Here is a 2,251-nt window from a genome sequence, read left to right as displayed (position 1 = left end):
GTATATAGTCTAACTGATACTGATACAGTGAGTGTTCATAGTGTCACAGTTGCCTGCATTGAGCAGGAAGCGTGTGTATTTGTGGGCAGGAAACGCGACTACTCTGAACAGCAGTGAGCAGTTGCTGAAGTGAGGACTCATGCATGCATGTAACTAACTGCAAAGTCCGCAGTTGACAGGCTGTGACTGACACCATCAGGTAACTAACTGTCATCTCTTTCTGTTGTTTCTGTTGGGGTTTGGTTGAGGTTGTGGATTGTTACCCCCCTCTGACCTGTCCTGCTGGTTGTTGTAGTTTCCGTTTTTTTTGTGTATGTTGGAACCCTTGTCCTGCAACCGCGGACCTTGTCGTGACGTCCGAGTCGGTATAGCTCCAATATTTGCAGTTTCACTTTTAGGCTAGTAGCTCTAAGGAGATTGCCTAAGGGTCCACACTAGATTGCGTCTAATAAACGTATAATGCTCAGTGGGACACTTTGCCGCTTTAAAATGGTCTGTAGCAAATATTTCTTACACTCCATTACCTCTCGGAGGCGCACGAGACCATGTAAAATCTTCTTCCATGTCTAACATATACACGGTCTGTTCTCTGTTCATCCATCAACGAGAACTACAGCAGACAGTCAGGGCTGCAGAGTGAATGCACGGAGTCCACAATTTGTCTAAAGTGCCAATGAGGAACTGCTTTGGTCTCTTGTCCAAACATTGTCCAAACATATGCTGTCCAAACAACTGCTTTGCTTTGGTTCAAACATATATAGGAAGTCAGTGTCAAAACAAACACTGAACCAGTAGAGGAAGAGGAAGTCAGAACAGACCATGAACCACAAACAGATACCACAGAGAAATAGAGGAAGTCAAAACAGACTGAACCACATTTAACCGTAAATTGTTCATTCTTCAGTCTGCGAAGTCCGGCTATCCAGTCAGGTAACTTTACCTGTCATCTCTTTCTGTTGTTTCTGTTGGGGATCGGGATTGTTATCCCCCTCTGACCTTTTGTCCTCGCCCTCGCGTTCGTAGTTGTTGTTCTAGTTGTGATAGTTTTCGTTTCTTTTGGTTATGTTGTCAGCGATGTCTTGCTCCGCGGACATCCTGTGCAGATGAAGTGTTTTGAAGTCACATGGAGCACAAAGTAACTGCAAAGTGAACTTTTCAGGAGTCCAGCATGCTGCAGCCAAAGATCCAGCCCAGTGATGGACTGTCCTTCAGGACCTGCAGTGTTTTCATTCTCATGGTTCTTCAGTCTGTTGGAGGTAATTTCAACACAAAACACTCCAGTAACACATCGATGTGTGCATGTGTTGGAAAGAAGCAGACGTTAACATAAATGTACAGCCACAGTGAGGCTCTGTGAGGCTACAGAGAAAGCACGGCTGTTCTCACCTTCTCTACTTTTCACTGTTGTTCATGTTTGTTTCTGTTTCTTGTTTCCTTGCAGAGCAGTCACAGTTAATTTGTTCACATCAACCAATCGTGGCCCTGGCTGGTGATGATGTCATTCTACCATGTCACCTTGAACCTCCCATGGATGTCAGGTCAGAGCTGGTGGTGTGGACCAGAACTGATTTAGACCCAGAGTACATCCATTTTCATGAAGATGGACGACAGGTGTACTGGAGTCAAAATCCATCTTTTAAGAATCGCACCGCTCTGTTTGTGGATGAACTGAAGAACGGAAACGCCTCCATGAAAATCTTCAAAGTGAAAATTTCTGATACAGGAAAATATTTGTGTATCTTGAATTCACTAAAGAAGGATGCGTCCATCCAACTCACTGTTGGTAAGTCAGACTTGCTGCCACGAGCAGTTTGATACAAATCAGTGACGTATGTTATAATTCCTCCTCTCTGGTCATCAGGTGTCGTCTCCATGCCCGTCATAGAGTTTGTCTCCAATCAGAGCAGAGAGGTGGTTTTACAGTGTGAGGCTAAAGGCTGGTATCCAGAGCCTGAGGTGTTCTGGCTGGACGCTGAGGGAAACCTCCTCTCTGCTGGACCTACAGAGACAGTCAGAGGTCCTGATGACCTCTATACTGTCAGCAGAAGATTGACTGTGGAGAAGAGCGACAGCTTCACCTGTAGAGTCCAACAGAAGAACATCAACCAGACCAGAGAGACACACATCTATGTTCCAGGTTATAAAGAGTTCAAAAGAAATTCAACATATTGTTTCTGTTTTTTAACAGTTGAGGTCGAGTTTTCTATAAATATCATGCTGTTTGGTTTTTGTTATTTCAGCTCATTTCTTC

The 2,251-nt window shown here is 44.4% G+C and overlaps 1 protein-coding gene across 1 annotated transcript; it reads left to right on the top strand.

Moving 5' to 3' along the window:
- Nucleotides 1-88: 88 nt before the first annotated feature.
- On the top strand, nt 89-2,251 carry LOC113745079 (butyrophilin subfamily 1 member A1-like; the record flags this gene model as incomplete). Its single annotated transcript, XM_027276531.1, has 5 exons — nt 89-199; nt 1,160-1,256; nt 1,442-1,783; nt 1,862-2,137; nt 2,241-2,251. Coding segments are annotated over exons 2-5 (717 nt in total), but the record flags the coding sequence as incomplete, so codon positions are not given.

This window comes from Larimichthys crocea, unplaced genomic scaffold, assembly GCF_000972845.2.
Source record: "Larimichthys crocea isolate SSNF unplaced genomic scaffold, L_crocea_2.0 scaffold419, whole genome shotgun sequence".
NCBI lineage: Eukaryota > Metazoa > Chordata > Actinopteri > Sciaenidae > Larimichthys > Larimichthys crocea.
This window is presented reverse-complemented; position numbering and strand designations above follow the sequence as displayed.